This window comes from Lepus europaeus, chromosome 9, assembly GCF_033115175.1.
Source record: "Lepus europaeus isolate LE1 chromosome 9, mLepTim1.pri, whole genome shotgun sequence".
Lineage (NCBI taxonomy): Eukaryota > Metazoa > Chordata > Mammalia > Lagomorpha > Leporidae > Lepus > Lepus europaeus.
Window position 1 is genome coordinate 19,680,262 of NC_084835.1, and position 16,741 is coordinate 19,697,002.

General features: G+C 43.3%; 1 protein-coding gene across 1 annotated transcript in view; it reads right to left on the minus strand.

Moving 5' to 3' along the window:
- The window catches only part of MOBP (myelin associated oligodendrocyte basic protein), a 29,191-nt gene that overhangs the window by 8,836 nt on the left and 3,614 nt on the right, over positions 1–16,741 (minus strand). The window contains exons 2-3 of the mRNA XM_062200125.1: positions 9,091–9,168; positions 2,647–2,723 (exon numbers count right to left, since the gene is read on the minus strand). Coding sequence (XP_062056109.1) covers positions 2,647–2,660 — 14 coding nt within the window. The 5' untranslated portion in view covers positions 2,661–2,723; positions 9,091–9,168. The remainder of the gene's footprint in view (positions 1–2,646; positions 2,724–9,090; positions 9,169–16,741) is intronic.

Here is a 16,741-nt window from a genome sequence, read left to right on the forward strand (position 1 = left end):
ACTGGAGTGACAGGCGGACACAGGCCACTATTCGGAAGGCAGAACAGATCTTCACTTGTCACTCGATGGCTCAGAACAAGCAAGGGTCTACCCTGCCCTTGTTACATGGTGGAACTCAGCATGGGAAGGACAGCAATGAGCCTTTATCTTGACATCCAGGACCTGAATCCTACAGGAGAGCAACATTCTGCCTTCAGATACAGAAACTCCAAAGGAAGGTATCAATCAGTCCCAAGACTGAGTCCCTATGCACTAAGAAATGGGAAGTTTAATATGTACTTAGGAAAAACAGTTTTTAAGTTAACATAGCTTGAAATTTCTGATTTATTCAAACTCAGCTCGATTTTACCCAATCCTCCCCCCCCCAAAAAAAAAAAACACAATTTTTTTCACGTCTCTATAATTACACGTCTGATATAATACTCCATGCCATTCCATACTGCTCATTAGCTGGGAAAGAAATGGGGAGGGAGAGAGCAAGTGAACCTCTGAATTTGTAGTGCCCTGATCACTTCCAGTTAAACATCTCTTCCTAGTACGCAGCCAGTTAGAATCCCATTCCCTAAGAGGACTCTTCCTCCCCTCCCTGGGTGAGAGCATGGGGAAGCTGAGTGAGCTCCCGGACAGCCTGGGTGCTGCTTTCCCCTGGACTCTGCTTCACCCGGCCTCACTGGGGGAGGCAGACGTTGCTGCTGACCACCAGACTCGCCCACAGCCTCTAGTCACCAGGACCCCTACTCAGCTCTGCCACACAGACTCTAGGAAAGTTCTGGTTCCCATGCAGGCTATGAACTGCACATGGAGCAGCAAGAGCACTACCTTGGGGCCACTGGCCTTGACAGCACCCCAGCCAAGCCGTGCACTCACTCAGGGTAGGGCTGAGGACCGGCATCCTCAAATAGCCTGCACTGCAGCCCACCCCACAACCCTGCTGTTGACGTGAGTCCGTGAGTCACTAGCCACACATACACACACACCCCACACATACACACACACCTCACACATACACACACACCCCACACATACACACACACCTCACACATACACACGCACTATTTCAAATCTATTTGGATGAGTTCATCACACCTTACAACATCTCCCATCAAAAAAAAAAAAAGAGGGGCCAGTGTTGTGGTGTAGCAGGTAAAGCCACCACTTGCAGTGCCAGAATCCCATATGGGCACCGGTTCGAGTCCTGGCTGCTCCACTTCCCATCCCGCGCCCTACTGTGACTGGGAAAGCAGCAGAAGATGGCCCAAGTCTTTGGGCTCCTGTGCTCATGTGGGAAAATAGCAAGTTCCTGGCTCCTAGCTTCGGATCAGTGCAGCTCCAGCCACTGAGGCCATCTAGAGAGTGAAACCAGTGGATAAAAGCCTCTCTTTCTCTCTCTCTCTCTCTCCCTCCCTCCCTCTCTTTCCCTCTCTTTCTCTCTCTCCCTCTCTCCCTCTCTCTCTCCATCTCTCTCTCTCTGTAACTGCCTTTCAAATAAATAAAATAAATCTTTAAAAAAAAGAACAAAAAGTGCTAATTTTAATATGCCCTAAGTCATACCCACTGGGAAATGAATTACTAATAACAATTGATTTAGTGCTCACTGTGATTCACACATGAGCATCCCAGGGGTAAATTCCTAAACATGAGATCACTGGGTCAAAGAGTCCCTGCATGCAAAGTGTTGTAGATTTCAACAGATTTGCCAACTTGCTCTCCACAGGGTTTGTACAAATTGTCATTCTGCCAGCAGCGTATGGTAATGCCCATTTCCTCATGGCCTTAACAATAAAGTGGGTTGTCAAGCCCTTAGATGTTTACCAAGCTGATAGGTAAGTTGTTCTATAATGCAAACTAAATAAAGTAAGTCTCAGAATGCTTTAAATTTGGAAAGTCTACAATTTACCACGTTAACAAAATAAGTGAAAATATATAACAATAAAATAATTCAATGAAATTTAATATCCAAACTTGATAAATGTTCTTCATACAGTGAGAAGAGAAGGAAAGGTCCCATGATTATCACCTATCATTACCACGGTTTAACACTGCACATGGCCAGCCCCGCGGCTCACTTGGCTAATCCTCCGCCTACGGCGCCGGCACACCAGGTTCTAGACCCGGTCAGGGCGCCGGATTCTGTCCCGGTTGCCCCTCTTCCAGGCCAGCTCTCTGCTATGGCCCAGGAAGGCAGTGGAGGATGGCCCAAGTCCTTGGGCCCTGCACCCCATGGGAGACCAGGAGAAGCACCTGGCTCCTGGCTTCGGATCAGCGCGATGAGCCGGCCGCAGCGGCCATTGGAGGGTAAACCAACGGTAAAAAGGAAGACCTTTCTCTCTGTCTCTCTCTCACTATCCACTCTGCCTGTCAAAAAAAAAAAGACCTTTCTCTCTGTCTCTCTCTCTCTAACTCTGCCTGTCAAAAAAAAAAAAAACAAAAACAAAAAAACTGCACTTGAAATTCCAGGCAATACAAAATAAAACAACCTCTACAAACCATTAGAACTACAAAAAAGAGTCCAAACAGATTTGTGGACATAGATCAATATGCAGAAACCAAAATCATTTCTAGAGATCAAGACAGTCCAATTAGAAAATACAAAATTTAACATGAAAGGAGACGTTTTCACCGACCATAAAACCACAGGGCACTTACAGGTAGAAATACATCAGATGAAAGATTTATATATATGCAAAACCTTCATGAAGAAATCTGCAAAATCATTTTGAAGGCTGAAAAAGAAATATTCAGTAACATAAGTACACTGAATATCTTTGATTTACGTAACATAACTCCAATCAATATCAGATTTTCACAGAATCAACAAGATAATTCTATAGTTCTTATGGAAGTAAGACAATTTTGAGTAAGACTGAATGGTGAGTGTTGATACCACACTCACCATAAATTTTACTAATTACAATAGCATTGGCTTGAGAAAAGAATAACAGATCAAAGGAACAGAGTAATAGACCCACACATGCACACATACACACACACACTAACACACGCACATATTTAGCATGGTTCATAACAGACAGAGGATTTCTTTAAAAAATAAGAAGTGAATGTACTACTCAAAAGGCAGAATGGAATTAGACCAGACTTTAGTTGATAATAGCATACACTTGGCACAAGATACAAGACAGGCACTTTTCAAAGGCTTTATATATTTAATTCATTTAAACCTCATAATGAGGCCAGGGTTATGGCATAACAAATAAAGCTGCTGCCTGCAACGCAGTGTTCCACATGAGGACTAGTTCAAGTCCCGGCTGCTCCACTTCTGATCCTGCTCCCTGATAATGGCCTGGGAAAGGCAGCAGAAAATGGCCCAAGTGTTTGTTCCACTACACCCACCTGGGAGACCCAGGTGCAGCTCCTGGCTCCTGGCTCCTGGCTTTGGCCTGGCCCAGCCCTGGACATTGCAGCCCTCTGGGGAGTGAACCAGCAGATGGGAGATCTCTCTCACCCTCTCTCTCTTTTCCTCTCTCTCTAACTCTGACTTTTGAACAAAAAATAATAAAACTTAAAAAAAAAAAAAAGAAACCTCATAACTTCACTATAGCCCAGTTGTACAAATGACAAATATAGAGAAGTCAAGCAACTCAGCCAAGGACACAGAGCTAGGAAGTGGGGCGCTAAGATACACTCCTTATCCTGACACTGTGTTCCTTCTAACACAGCAAAAATAAAGGGGAGGATATTAAACCATAAAGCCTGCCCTACAGAACGAAAAAGATTTTATTATATCATAACTTAAAAGTTCTGTGTCAGTATAAAAAGGAATACTCTAACACATAGAAGTATAAATGTTTAGTAATAATATGTTTCAATTTAAAGCACTATACATTTTTAAAAATAGGAAAACAGGCAAACACTAGAAAAATGAATATCCAGTAGCCAGTAATCATCTACAGATACTCTGAATCCTGCAGTTCTCAAAGAAGGGGAATTGAAAGCAAGGAAACGTCATTTCATGCCCACTCTGGTTGACCCTCAAAAACAAGAGAATCCTGGGAGGCAGCAGGAGACGGCTCAAGTGGCTGAGTGCCTGCCACACATGCGGGAGACCCAGGCTGGGTTCCCAGATCCCAGCCTCAGCCATTATGGGCACTGGAGTGAATCAGTAGACAGAAGTGTGCTCTCGCTCTCTTGCTCGCTCGCTCGCTCTCTCCTTCTCAAATAAATAAATAATTTCTAAAATGTAAAACAGAGGCCAGAATGGCATCAGCAAAGGATGGGGAGAGGCAGCCAATCAGAGGCGCCAGGGAGAGGGGCAGTGGGATGTGCCCCTTCAACAAGTACTGACTGGGCTCCTGCTTGGTACAAGCACTCAGCAGAGTCCGTAAGTGAGGGTTGCACAGCTGTGCTTGTAGAAAAGTTGTTCTGGAATAATAACTGGAGGTTCAAACGTTTCATCGTAGGCCAGAGCTTGCATTTAGCATAACCCTAACCACGCCTTCCAAAGACTGTGCAGCCCAGCTCCTCAGCTGTGAGAAAAATTCAGTTTTCACTGCTGAGCAAGCACCCTCCCCATTCACCAGCTCTCTGTGAGACCTCAGTAGTTTCTAAAACCTTACTAATCTGCTCTTTCAGAAGCGGTACTTTCCTCTGAGTGTAGACATACATAATATAAGATGATGACTGCTGTGTTAATTAGTCCACAGCAGCAAAAATTTCTGGTTGTAATGACGACCTGCTGTCTCTAAGGAGATCTTTAGCCATTTGTCCTTGTTCATCCATTTGTCTCCACGGCAACGATGCTGTTTACAAATTAGTACAATGAGTGTTGAACAATAATTTGTTGGTGTCAAACTGATACCAGATAATGGGAAATTCTGTCCAAATATTTATTTGAATCAGAGTGCTTTTCAACAACGAACTGCAATTGCCAAAATTCAGTAGTAGGGGCCAGCACTGTGGCAGAGCGGGTAAAGCCACTGCCTGCAGTGCCAGCATCCCATATGGGTGCCGGTTCGAGTCCTGGCTGCTCTACTTCCGATCCAGCTCTCTGCTACAGCCTGGGAAAGCAGCAGAAGATGGCCCAAGTCCTTGAGCCCCTGCACCTGCGTGGGAGACCTGGAAGAACCTCCTGGCTCCTGGCTTCAGATCAGCACAGCTCTAGCCTTTACGACCAATTAAGGAGTAAACCAGCAAATGGAAGACCTCTTTCGCTCTCTTGCTCTCTGCCTCTCCTCTCTCTGTGTAACTCTGACTTCCAAATAAATAAATAAATCTTTAAAAAAAATAGAATTAAGGTTTTAGCATAAAGTGATTTACATGGAGAAAACATTTTTGTTTTTAAAGTGTGCCAAGTTTTATCAGTATTTCCTTCTTCTAACTGAGTGCTTGCGAGGTCAGAAACAAGGACGGCATGTTTCTCCCTATGAAAATGATGAGATTCTGAATGTAAACATATTTAAGTTAAAGACATCTTCTCTCTTGTTAATCCTTTCCAGAGGGGTGCAGAAGGCAAACAGTCTTCCTGATTGTATTGTTTTAATAGAAAAGCCTAAATGCAAACTTAGTGTATGGTCACAGCAGGAGACTTAATGAAAGAATCCATGTTACTTGATAGGCTGATGTATTGCTCTACTCACAGTGTGAGTGGATGCTGATAGCTACCAGCTGCCTTGGGTTCTCCAAGGGTGAAAGTCAGAGAGACCCAGAAGAGACCAGATGCTAGAGATACAAGGCCAAACAAGCACGCAATCATTGATCACATCTTTTCTAGAATTTTCTTCCAAGATTCTGATCGCATAACACAATAGAAGTTATACTGGTAGGTTTCTTCAGCTGGATCAAATCCCACTTATCTTTGTCCATTTTGCAATCTATTTGCCTCTGTTTTTATATTCTTATTTATTGAATTCTGTTGGAATCTTTCATGCATTCAAAACAGCACATATAAGGAACCCAATACAATGTCAACCCCTGACAATACCACAAGTAGACAGAGGCCCCAACCCCAGAGAGTGCACATTCTAGCAAGCGGGTCAGGCGGTCAACAAATGTCATGTTGAGTAGCAGTTATTTAATTAGAGCTGTGATTGGTGCCATCAAGGGAAAGTGCAGAGGGTACTGAGTCCACATGGAATGAGGACTGGTACAAGGCTAGAGTGACTGGAACACTGCATGTAAGGGGGGCAAGTAGAGCAGGATGGGCTTGGAAAGGAAACCTGAGGCCTAGTCACAACCTGACGTGCTTAGTAGATCAACCACACTAAGCATATTAAGCGGGGAAATACTATACTGAGATGTGCATGTTTGTAAGGTCCCTTCTAAAGCTTTGGGGGAAATTAATGGAGGCCTATAAAGGCAAGAAACCTGTCAGAAGGCCATTTCAGAAAGTCATGGGAAAAATGATGTTGGTGACAAAATATTCTGAGTAGAGTCATGAGGAGTGGTAACAAGAGGCAGTCAAGGATAAATCCGAAGTACAGAGTTTGAGCAGGGGGCTAGTGGAAGTACCTAGGCAAAGGAAAAGAAAGCTTAGGAGTAAACAGAGTTTGAGTTCCATTTTAAATGCACTCAAGTTATTTATTTATTTATTTTGACAGGCAGAGTGGACAGTGAGAGAGAGAGACAGAGAGAAAGGTCTTCCTTTGCCATTGGTTCACCCTCCAATGGCCGCCGCGGCTGGCGCACCACGCTGATCCGAAGGCAGGAGCTAGGTGCTTATCAAGCTAAGGCATCTGTAGGCATCCAGTTTGGAGATGCCACATGGACAGTTTATAAGAGTGGTCTGGCTGCAGATAAAGATTCTTGGAGTACAGATGATAAATTAAGCCATGAAGGGGGACAGCGTTTTCTTGGTGACAAATGTAGAATGAGAAGAGACTAGGACTGAGCCTTGGGGTACTCCCGGACTTACAGGTAAGGTAGAGGAAGGGTGAATGGCAAATGATAAAGAAGAGTCAGAGAAGTAGAGGGAACCTAGAAACACGTGTTGTCATGGCAGCCATAGGGAAGGAGTGTTCCAAAAGAGGGAACAGTCAACTCTGTAGAATGACTCTGAGAGACTGTGTGACATGAAGATGGTTAGAGAGGATTTGGCTACCTGATGTGGAAATAATTGATGGCTTTAACAAGAGCTATTCCAATGGAGTGACTGAAACAGGAGTCATAGCAAGGGCTTGTAGAGAGAACAGGGGTTGAAGATCTGGAGAGAAAAATTATAAGAAATTCAGGCCAAGCATTCGAGAATAGAGGGAGAAGGCTTACGGTAGCTAAATAAATATATGGTTTCCAGAGTATTTTTTGGGGGGGAAGAGGATGTAAGGGGTGGAAGGAAGTTGGTTGGTTATTGATTTGTTATAATGAGCGATGATCAAATGTATAAATGCTCATGGGAAGAATCTGATAGAGAAGAAGACACTGAAGCAAAATCAGAGGCTGTAATTAGTGTTCTCTAGTGAAAATAGAATTCAGAGCACATGCTGAGTGATTGGCCTTTGTTAAAAGAGGGAAAACAGTTGGCTGAATGAGGTTCCCATCTATCAGCTTCCATTCTTCCAGAGAGACGGGAAGCAAGATTATCTGCTGAGAATGAGAGAGTTGGAGATTTGAGAATAGCTTGGGAATTTTTTAGGATAGATTTAAAAGAGATTCTGCTGAAAGTCACAGACCAACGTGCCAGAAAGTTTGGAGAGCCCAGATAAAGGTATTGACCATTGCTATGTAGTGATATCGAACTGCTCCAATGAGTTTTTCTCCACTACTTCTCTGTAACTCCGGTGTAGACATGGAAAAAATAGACAGGTTCATCCAGGACTGGGACTTGCCAGAGAATTTCCAAAAGGATAACTGAAATGATGGGTTTTGGAATCTACCAATAATATGAAAAAATATGTTAGAAAAGGGTGACTGGTGAGTGGGTTCATGAAATGGTGGGGAAATGGAGGAACAAGTCAACTAAAAGCATTCAATGGAAGAATAATTTTAGTGGGATACTTAAAGCAAGTTGGAAGAAAAGTTGTGAATGAGATGCTAGATGTTTGCACTGTTCGAATGACAACAAGTATTGACAGAGTGCACAACATGACAATAGATGGATGAGGCCGAGTGCATAATTCATCGGAGTAGCAAATAGTGCATTCATGAAACTACTGAAGTCATGTAACTACTGGAGTGAGGAGCCTGGGAACAAAACCACCAGTGAAAGATGGGAGGTCAGATGAAGACTGTCACAAGGAACGGAGAAGCTTCCGGATGCAGAGTGAAGACGTAGTGGCCTGAAAGCAGCAATGGGAAGGACACCGACCCCAACAACGTGGCTATGTGTCTCAGATTTAGAGCTACTCACAGAACAAAATGACAGCCACTTGGAAGGCTCACAGATAAATCTTTGCTCTCAGAAGACTGGCTAGATTCAGGTAAGACAACAAGATAGAAGGAATCCCCTGAGTAGAGTTTGAATATATGGGAGGAGGAAGTCTCTCTCACAGAATGGCTACTCCACTGCACATCAGTACATGAGTTTTTCAAGGATGGACAACTGGTGGTTGGTTTATAGTCTCTCTGATACACAGGAAAAAAAATTTCACCTTTCTACTCTCAAAACCTAGCATACTGTGAGACACCAGAACATGATGGGAAAAAATTTAATTCTTATTGAAAGTTTGATTGCAGGGCCGGCGCTCTGGCACATCCGGTTAAGCCCTGGCATGAAGTGCTGGTGTCCCATATGGGTGCCAGTTCAAAACCCAGCTACTCCACTTCTGATCCAGCTCCCTACTGTGGCCTGGGAAAGCAGTAGAAGATGGCCCAGGTCCTTGGGCCCCTGCACCCGTGTGGGAGACCCTGAAGAAGCTCCTGGCTGCTGGCTTCAGATCAGCACAGCTCCAGCTGTTGTGGCCAATTGGGGAGTGAACCATCGGCTGGAAGCCCTCTCTCTTTCTCTCTCTCTCTCTCTCTCTCTCTCTCCCTCTCCTCTCTCTGTGTAACTCTTTCAAATAAATAAATAAATCTTTAAAAAAAAAGTTTGATTGCTCCATGTTTTGCTGTTCTACATTCTGTTGTGATGTTCTGAATACTAGTTATTATCATACAATAATTTACATGCAGATCCAAAAGAATATAAGAGACACAATTTACCTGTATTTTCTTCCACACGCATATGGTGTTTAGATCTCTGATATGAGCTTGTCTTGGTATCATTTGCTTCTTTTTTTCCTGAAAGTGAAGCAGTAGAATGTGTTAATGTAGCATTTTGGTCACTTAGGCTGCAGATAACTCAAATGTGTTACACATGACATTCTCACAATCCTACAAAGGATTAGGTTTGATCATTGGAGGATGAGTCAGGGGTACAGTCACAAAATCATAGGCAAACTCTTATAAAACATCTTAATATTAAAGAGGAAAAATTCTATATGTCCAGTTAATTCACTGTCATAAAGTAAAAAATCATTAGCTTTTCCCCCATCTCTTTTATTAAATTGAGCTCCATACGACTGAATTTTACTTATAAAAGTAATGAATAAAATCACAGAGTCTGGCTCTAAAGATTGAAATCTTCATAATCAAATAAATCATCCCTAGAAAGAAGTTACAGTAATGCCATCCTCCCCCACAGCTCTGGAAATAGATGAATTTTTTTACTTATAAACTAATTGAAGAAATATAATTTGATATGGCATTAAATTGAGAACTTCCATGGGGCATCAATATTGTTTTCTCATGCAATAAGAAGATTTATATGACTATTCAACCCTTGATCCCTTCTTGCTCAATACCCTCTTACATCAGATCTTGCAAGTGTTGTTTGAACAAAGGGATCTTTCAAGATTCTTAAAATTCCAGACACAAAAATAACCTGCAAGAGAAAGCTCTAATATTGATTGGTTGTCTTAGTTGATAATGTGTTATTATAGCAATAATGTATTTGGAAGCTGTATATGATGAACTGTATAAATCTTTGTAGGCACACTAGGTCACATCAGGAAAGAATCGCAAGCATGTTCCTCTTCTCCCACCTGCTTGACAGAGTAACTGAATCCTGTGAGTCTGCAAGCTTTTTTAGTTTTTAAAAACATCAATCAGACATGACACAGTGGCAAGTACTAAACTTGCACTTCCACTAAAAACAATAAAGCTAAATAAAAATACACGAAGTATCCTTGGGCTTTGGATGGCTATGATCCCTGAGAGAAAGGAGGCAAAGAAGGTAAACCCCCATGTTCATGCTGGTTTTCTCCCTGAAGGTATTTTATCCAAACTGCTCTAACGGGAGAAAGAATGTAAGCAGAGAAACAAACAGATACAAGTGACAGGGCTGGGGCTGATGTTGTGGCACAGTGAGTTAAGCCGCATTGTGACTCTGGTATTCCACATTGGAGTGCCGGTTTGAGTCCCAGCTACTCTGGCTCCAATCCAGTTCCTCATAATGCACCCGGGAAGGCAGCAGCAAATGACCCAAGTACTGGGGGCCCTGTCACCCACAGGGTAGACCCAGGTGGAGTTCCAGGCTTCCTGCTTCAACCTGGCCCAGCCCCACCTATTGCAGCCATTTGGGGAGTCAATCAGCAGATGGAAGATCTCTCTCTCTCTCTCTCTCTCTCTCTCTCTCTCTATCTCTGTGTGTGTGTCACTTTGCCTTTCAAATAAGTATATCTTTTATAAAAAAGTTAGAGGGTGCTAAGACTTCAGGAATCCAGAAGGAATTGGAGAGGAGGCTAACAGACAGTAGGATAACAGACACAGAGAGAGAGAATTCCCCCCAGATAGTTGATCAGACCCAACTGCAGTATAACACTGTGGGAAGGGGGCAGCACTGTGGCATTGCAGGTAAAGCCGCTGCCTGCACTGCTGGCATCCCATATGGGCGCCAGTTTGAGTCCCAGCTGCTCCACTTCCGATCCAACACTGCTATGGCCTGGGAAAGCAGTAGAAGATGGCCCAGGTCCTTGGGTCCCTGCACCCACGTGGGAGACCCAGAGGAGTCTCCTGGCTCCTGGCTTCGGATCAGCACAGCTCCAGCTGTTGCGGCCAATCAGGGAGTGAACCAGCAAATGGAAGACCTCTCTCTCTCTCTGTCTCTCTCTGCCTCTGCCTCTCCTTCTCTCTCTGTGTAACTCAGACTTTCAAATAAATAAAGAAATAACAAAGAAAAAAAAAAAAGACTGTGTAAAGCCCAAGAAAAAATATCTGCTAAGAGGCTGATGACTGAGCAGAAATATCAGCGCTCACACCTTTAGGGAGACACTGGGAGACTGCCAGCTTCCAACGGAGACCCCAGGAAGACCTCACTTTGCAGAGACCACCCCCAGGAATGAAGACAAAGATGAATAGGCCTGTCCTAACCAGGCCGACAACCCAAGCCTTGTGGTATCTTTCTTTTCTTAAGATTTGTTTATTTATTTATTTGAAAAGCAGTGTGACAGAGATGGAGAGACACACACATGCAGAGAGAGCGCGAGAGAGCGCGCGCGCACAAGCCTGGTTTGAGTCCTGGCTCTTCCAATTGATTCCAGTTTCCTGCTAATGACTACTCTGGGGGCAGCAGGTGATTGTTCAACTACTTGGGTCCCTACCGCCCACAAAGGAAACCCAGATTGAGTTGCTGGCTCCTGGATTCTGCCAGGCCCAGCCGTGGCTGTTGTAGATATTTGGGGGAATGTGTGTCTGTCTCTGTCTCCCTGCCTTTCAAATAATATGAAAATAGATCAATAAAAATTTTCAAAAAAAAGACTGAGGAGGGGCTGGCGTTGTGGCATAGCAGATAAGGCTACTGCCTACAACACCAGCATCCCATATGGGCGCTGGTTCATGTTGTGGCTGCTCCTCTGATCCAGCTCCTTGCTACCAGCCTGGGAAAAGCAGCAGAGAATGATCTAAATGCTTGGCCCCTGCCATCCACATGGAGCTCCTGGCTCCTGGCTTTGATCTGACCAGCCCCTGGCCATTGCAGCCATCTAGGGAGTGAACCAGCAGATGGAAGATTCCCCTCTCTGTCTCTCTCTCCCTATCTGTAACTCTGACTTTCAAATAAATAAATAAATCTTTCTAAAAAAGAAGAGCAATCACAGATTAGAGAAGATCGAGGAGAAATGATCACTAAGTGTACTGTGGGATCCTGGATCAGGTCTTGGTATGGAAAATGGACATTGGTGGTAAAACTTCTTAGATATGGATACGGTCTGTGGATAATTAATAATGTTTATCACTGTTAACTTATTTTAGTTATACCAGACAGTTCTGTAAGATGCTAACTTTCAAGGGATCTGAGTGAACAGTACACTGTATGTATCACCCCCAAGAGGATGAAAACTGGTTCTTGGAGGGAGGGGTGCAAAAAAATCTTGTATTTTCTATGTGCAAAACACATATCCCTATGCTTACATTACATAAACAGATATACAGTATTCTATAGTGTTAAAATATTATGGAGGGGGAGAACAATTAGGAGAAATGGCTCCTGGTGGAGATGAGAGATATAATTTAGATGACACATACTTTTAAGAGTCTATATTTCATTGAAGTTAATGTCATCGTGTGTTTTCATTACAACAGTGCACAATATTTCAGTGAATGGAGTAGGAGCTTCCAAATTTCTTATTTGGATGATTCAGATAACAAAGCACAACAGGTAAAGAGAAGCTAAGCTGGTATTTAGCTCCTATCTCAATGTGCTTCAACCACACTGAATCTTTTCAAAGCTGTATGGTTTCTCCTGCCTTGGACACTGACTAATAATAATACTTTTTCTGGAAATACCCAGCTTCCTCTACTTGTGCAATGCCTGTTTGAGAATACGAGATTTCAGAGGGAATTTCCCTGCCACTTAGTCTAGATTAACTACCAAGCATCCTATTACACAGTATTATAGCGTCCTGCATTTTTGTTCTCCTTTTCTTTTCTGATTATTGGAGTTGTTGTAGGATGCATTTTTCACTACCACTAAAATGTAAACATGCTTTGTCTACCTTTGATCTCCAGGGACTGACACAGGGCCTGCCACGTGGGCTGTCAACAAGTATTTGCTGAATGAGTGAATGAAAAGAAATGCAACGCAAGCTTGTGAAGAACCTGGGATAAATGCTGGATGTGGACTTTCAGGTGACCTGGAATTCTCTGACTTACTACGATTAACATTAAATGTTAACACCAACCTGATTAACATCAAGTGCCTACATGTTGGCACTAAAGCACCAAGGCTATTCCATGCATAGCTACTAGGAAATGTGCATGTTAGTAATAAGCTCCACAGAGTTAGGTGTAGGACAGAACCATGCAGAAAAAGAATAACCTGTCTCCTCTACTACTACAGAAGGCACTAGGACTCTTAAGTCCCCAACTTATTCAACATCTATTAATTAGCAGATTTTACTCACCACTGTGCACATGGTAGTTTTATTAAGAAACCAAATTATCTTGAAGCAATGCATACTACAAGGAGAGCACAGTATCCAATCACAGCCTGGCTTACAGTGAGCTGAGGCCCTGAGGAAAAGCTGAAGTGGATTCAGACTCGTATCCAGTCTCTGCATTTCTCATGGAGCGTCTGGAAGCGGACTGTGGACGCGCTGTTTATCTCGATTACATGACAGGTGTTACCCTCACTTGCTTGACTCGTAGTTAATGACTGAGGTCTACCTCCTTCACATCTGGTTGTGACCTTTACCACTTCTCATTAAAACTCCCTGAGCCATGCATTTGCTTCCTCTAAGCGATGAGCTTCTACATGCCAGGGTCTAAGCCAACTGTCCATAAATAATCAGCAAGAATATCTACGCCCACGGACTACATCTATTTTCTTCCAGTCATGACTTATTTTCTCATTTATTTACTTTTTGCCTTGGGATCACTGAGAGAGCCAATGCTTTGCCTTTTCTCTGTCCCTTCCTCCCTCTTTCTTCCTCCTTCTCCCTCTCCCAAGGAATGAGTTTATTGAAATATGTTCAACAAGTATTTATCAAGTGCCGACCATGTGCCAGGTGCACGGAAACAGAGTAAAGACATCAAGTCCCTGACTTCTGAAAGCTCACAGCTGAAGCCATCCTGAGATTGGACGAGCAGACCAGCACACACTGTGGTGATACCCATGATCAATGTGTGCTGCCGAACAGCTGGGACCCCTACTTCAATCATGGCTGAAAAAAATCAACAGTGCCCATCCAGAGAAGGGGATGATAACCAAAAGATTCAAAACATGAGATCCAACTATTCAAGTAATGACATGGGAAGGGTGTTCCAGGAGTTGGAAATTAATAGTGCAAAAACCCGCATAAAAGAAAGATTCGCCCATTGGGATTGCAAGCAGTTCGGTTTGACTAAAGAGATTGGTTTGTACGTGGTGGTGGCAGGAGTAGGGTAGGGAGATGGGAAGTGACAAAATGAAGTTGAGGGCTATGCAGGGGAATTTTTGACAGTTGAAATATTTTAGTGTGGAGTTTTAGCCTGAAACTACTCCAATAAATTTCATCCTTTCTGGCTAAGAAATCAACTATGACTATTGTATATTTCATTTAACAAAAACTAGGGGACTAGTACTATGGCACAGTGGGTTAAGCTGCCATCTGCAGCACCGGCATCCCATGTGTGTGCCGGTTCTAGTCCTGGTTGCTCCACTTCCAATCCAACTCCCTGCTAATGTGCCTGGGAAAGCAGTGGAGGACGGCCCAAGAGCTTGGGCCCCTGACCCATGTGGGAGACCCAGATGAAGTTCTTGGCTCCTGGCTTCAGCCTGGCCCAGCCCTGGCTTTTACAGCTATTTGGGAATGAGCCAATGGAGGGAAGATCTCTCTCTCTCTCTCTCTCTCTGACTTTTAAATAAAAGCTTAAAAAAGAAAAGAAAAAACTAGTAGTTAAACTTAGATAACATTTTCAACCTAAGATATTTGGCCTGCTGAGGTCTGCAGAGGTAAAGGAACATGCTCAGAGCTGCAGATGCACTGATGGGACTTAACTCCTAGGTCATGTATTTATGTAGTCCCGTGGTGCTTCCTGAAACACAAAATTTCAACATAGGTAGATTTTTTTAAAATTTCAAAGTATTTATGATGTAGATATGATTTTAATATATCAGACTAGGCTATCAAGTCTTGCAATGACCCTTACTCTATTCAGCCACTTTATCACCATAATCCCAAAGAAAGCAAGTGTGAGTTCTACTCTGACCAGGAAAAGGACATGATATTTGAAGGGTCCATACAGGATGGAAAGATCAGTTGAGGGAACCCTTCCACTTGTGGGAGAGAAAGAAGAACTGGAGAAAACAGACACGTATCTGCCCAGAGAAGGGGGCTTTGGAAAGTTCATGAGAAGTTGCCATCACCTTCTAATTCCATTTTCCCATAAACTTCTAGGTCAAAATCTAAAGGGTAGGTGGTGAAAGAAATATCTGGTGTGCTGTGGGCCAACTCAAAAACCTTGGTTCCCATTTTCAAGAACATTGAAGCAGAGAGTGGGGCCACAGAGTGGTGGTACCTGAGCATAGAAAATATGGGGCACTCAGCTGTGCCCTTGGGTAGGTAGAGATACATTCCCCACAGCAGTTTTCTGTGTAATGACATGACTCCACACCTCGCTAGCTGTAAGCAGAAAATGTGCCCATAATCTCTTTAATATACACAGACCAGGAGAGTCTCATAGAGGGGCCTTCCAAGCTTTCCATTTCCTGGCCTCCAGTTCTTTTGGAACTGGAAAGAAGGGTCCCTCCTGTTTTATCCCAGGATAGTTCGTCACGGGAACACATAGTCCTTTAAGCAAAAACTACTTCATCAAACCATACACTGACTTCCATGACCCAGACAAGGCAATCATAGTAGTCAGTGCTACCTTCTCCTCAGTAGCTGAGCTCCCCAAAACTAAACAGCACATATGCAGAAGCCCAAACTTTTAATTTAGTCCCATATTTGGTAAACTAGAAAACATTTATCTACCTCCTCCAGGGACTAGTCTTATGAAGCCACCGTATGTTCACTTCACTACAAAAGTCATACAACAGGTTCATCAACTACTCCATATTCAGATTTCTGGTGACTGCAACATTTTCTCTGAGCAAAAAAAATGAATGCTTTATATGTGCATATATAAAGAGTACATTTTAGTACTTTTCCCCAAATAAAGGAAGTCAAAAGTCTGTCTTGATAAAACTGCCAGCTACCTCCAAACACAAGTTCCCCTACTTACAAACCAACCAACCAGGGTGTCTGGCTAGAAAACCATCTCAAGGGTGATATTAGAAGTGCACCCTGGTGGTTCTGTGGAAAGCACTACAAAGGCTCTCCATAACAGATACAGAAAATCCACTGGGCTTGAAGACACTAGAAACCCTCATCCCTTTCAGTGCACACATTATGTGGACAAATGAGCTCAGCTCTGGTGTTCCAAAGGGGTAGATCACACTTGCATATACCTATTACTTCTTTGGGGAAATATAGCACATATAGTTCAGTACGGGTTGGATCTCCTTCTATGTGCAATACTAACTGTAACTTTAAAGTGTACAATATCTGAATAAAAAATAATGAAGGCTACCCATAAAAAACCCACAGACGTCTATCCTAGTTTGAGTCCTGAGCTCTGCTGTTCACTGGCTGTGGTCATGGAGCAGGCTCTGGATATTAACTTTCTCATCTGGAAAATGTGGGTAACATGTCCCAGCTCACAGATTTTGAGATTTGTTTTAGGAATGCCTGGTTCCTCTCAGGGATCTCAGAATTATGGGTCTTGTCCCCACAAAGACAGAGTTCTATGCAGGGTTACGGATACTGGAACATGAAGCAAACTTTTTTAAAATTTA